Genomic DNA, 2,565 nt, shown 5'->3' on the forward strand with positions numbered 1-2,565 from the left:
CAGTTAGCATGCTTCGCTCAAACTTTCATCATGGCATTAGAGCTAGCGCACCGCTGTCGCTTGCAAATCAAAATGATGGTGTCATGGGCGTAAACTTGCAGATTAAGGGGCGGTAATATTATAATGAGATCCCTTTGCCACGTCACCAAGGGAGCGAAATCAGACGCGCTCGTTTTCTCAGACGCTTGCAGAAAAAGGCTTCCCAAAACAAAGCTACTGGGTTAATCTTTTTCACGTTTCCTTGGTTGGTAGATGCACCGGGGACCTGATTATAGAACTTAAAACCTGGAAAACTCAGATTTTCATGATATGTCACCTTTAATTCAAAGGGAAAACAAGCTTTCATTCCACATTGACAGTTAATTATTCTTGTTTTAAGCAGAAACTTACTTAATTTTGTTCACTTTCAGTTTTATTGGTTTGAAACAACATGAGGGTAAATAACAGATTTTCTGGTTTGCAAAGACTATTTTTGCTTCAAATCAAAGTGTTTGATGTTGTAAACAATCGGAGCTGTCGAGTGGATTCATGCCTGAATTTTCTAAATCTTCATCATGACATCTGAGTGTCTGGAGGTGTTTGTTTCTCACCTGTGCTGTGATTGGTCAGTCTGGAGGTGTTTGTTTCTCACCTGTGCTGTGATTGGTCAGTCTGGAGAAGGGTTTGGGCGGCAGGGCGGGAGGCTGTTTGTGGATGAGCTGAGGTTTGGCCGGTGTTTCCTGAAGGTCACTGGGGAAGGTGACGGTTTTCTTGGGAGGAAGCGTGAACGACTTGAGCGTGCTGTCCTGAGCACATACTCCTCCGTCCAGAGCCGCGCGGAACTCAACGGCGACTGAGAGAACAAAGCGTTCATCACCATTAGAAACACGAGGAACATCATCTATCCCATGAGCCTCTACTGTCCTGCTAACTCTGAGGAGAAAGAGAGCTGGACGCAGCAGAACAAAGCACATTATTCAGCTCATGAAGCGCCTCGTTATCTGAGCTGAACTCATTAAAAACAGCCGTTAGCTAAAGCAGCGCTTTCATGCTGTGTTATGGCTTTCATGTGCTGTAATTATCCCTGAATCCAGCTCGTGACTCCGCTGATGTCCTTCAGTACCATCATTACACTACAGATAGACACTGATTATTTGCCCACTGGTTATTTATCCTGAAAACTTTTTAATCTGGCATTTGTGTTATCTTGCATTGATAAAGAGCCTCCACAAGCTTTCATTTTCTCGGTTGCCAGATCTCTCGAGTTTAAATCCCCAATCAGAGCTTTTCTTTTATATATTATATATATTTCCTGCCCAGTGGTTTACTTAATCTTCCCAACCTGGCAACCATTTGCACACGCTCTCTCTACACTACAGAAAAAGCACTGATGAGCTGAAAACACATGCAAGTTTGAGTTTAGCAATCTCTCCTGATATATTCTGCTCAAATGAAAGCCAGTCTGTTTTCTTTTACGCGTACACTGGCAGACAAACCATGCGAGCTGATGTTCTGTTGATTTGTGCTTATGTGAACGTCCAATAATTCTGATGAAATGTAAAACTAAAAGGACAATAATGTGATTTATCATTATGATTATATTTTTGAGCAAAATAATCATGATTAACAGTTTAATCAGCCCGTGTGTTTCGTTTGTTTCTTCTCGGAGTGTATAATTATTCCAGTAAACACGGAAACCTTCATTTTACTGTAGTTTAAAATATATGCAATGCTCATTCTCGTTAAGTTGTCCAGTGCAAACATTAGACTTCGTTCATTTATTTTGCCTATAGTTATTATTTTTGTTGTTGCTATTGCGGTTTTAAAAATATTTGTTTTTATTATTGTGATATGAAAACAATTTAACAAAAACAAGTAAAAACAAATAAATATTGGTTCTGTATATCTGTTATCTGATATTCTGCATGACGATCAGGAATCGGAGATCAATCACACCACGGTAATAAAGCTGCTCATGCAGATAATGTTTGAGTAATGAGCGCTGTGAGTTAATGATCCACTCTCACTCACTCACACTCTCACACACACACACGCTCACTCGCACTCACTCAAACACACACGCTCACTCGCACTCACTCAAACACACACACACACTCACACTCACGCTCACATACGCACACTCGCTCTCACACACACACGCTCTCACACTCACACGCTCTCGCTCACTCTCACTCACACTCAAACTCACACTCACTCTCACTCACTCACTCTCACTCACTCACTCACTCACACTCACTCTCACACGCACACGCTCTTACACGCACACGCACACGCTCACTCACACGCTCACTCAGTCTCACACACACACGCTCACTCTCACACGCTCACTCTCACACACACGCTCACTCTCACACGCACACTCACTCACACATGCACTCTCACACGCTCACTCTCGCACGCTCACTCTCGCACTCACACTCACGCACACACTCACTCACTCACTCTCGCACTCTCACACGCTCACTCTCGCACACTCACACTCACACTCGCACACTCACACTCGCACACTCACTCGCACACTCACACACTCACTCACACACTCACTCACTCACACACTCACTCACA

The 2,565-nt window shown here is 43.3% G+C and overlaps 1 protein-coding gene across 2 annotated transcripts in view; it reads right to left on the reverse strand.

Annotated features, from left to right (window-relative positions):
* Nucleotides 1-2,565, reverse strand: part of LOC107722303 (phosphatase and actin regulator 1) — a 25,582-nt gene that overhangs the window by 13,045 nt on the left and 9,972 nt on the right. For both annotated transcript variants that reach the window (XM_016530600.1, XM_016530599.1), the window contains exon 5: nucleotides 632-832. In XM_016530600.1, coding sequence (XP_016386086.1) covers nucleotides 632-832 — 201 coding nt within the window. The remainder of the gene's footprint in view (nucleotides 1-631; nucleotides 833-2,565) is intronic.

This window comes from Sinocyclocheilus rhinocerous, unplaced genomic scaffold (genome assembly GCF_001515625.1).
Source record: "Sinocyclocheilus rhinocerous isolate Xijiao unplaced genomic scaffold, SAMN03320098_v1.1 scaffold4319, whole genome shotgun sequence".
Classification (NCBI taxonomy): Eukaryota; Metazoa; Chordata; class Actinopteri; order Cypriniformes; family Cyprinidae; genus Sinocyclocheilus; species Sinocyclocheilus rhinocerous.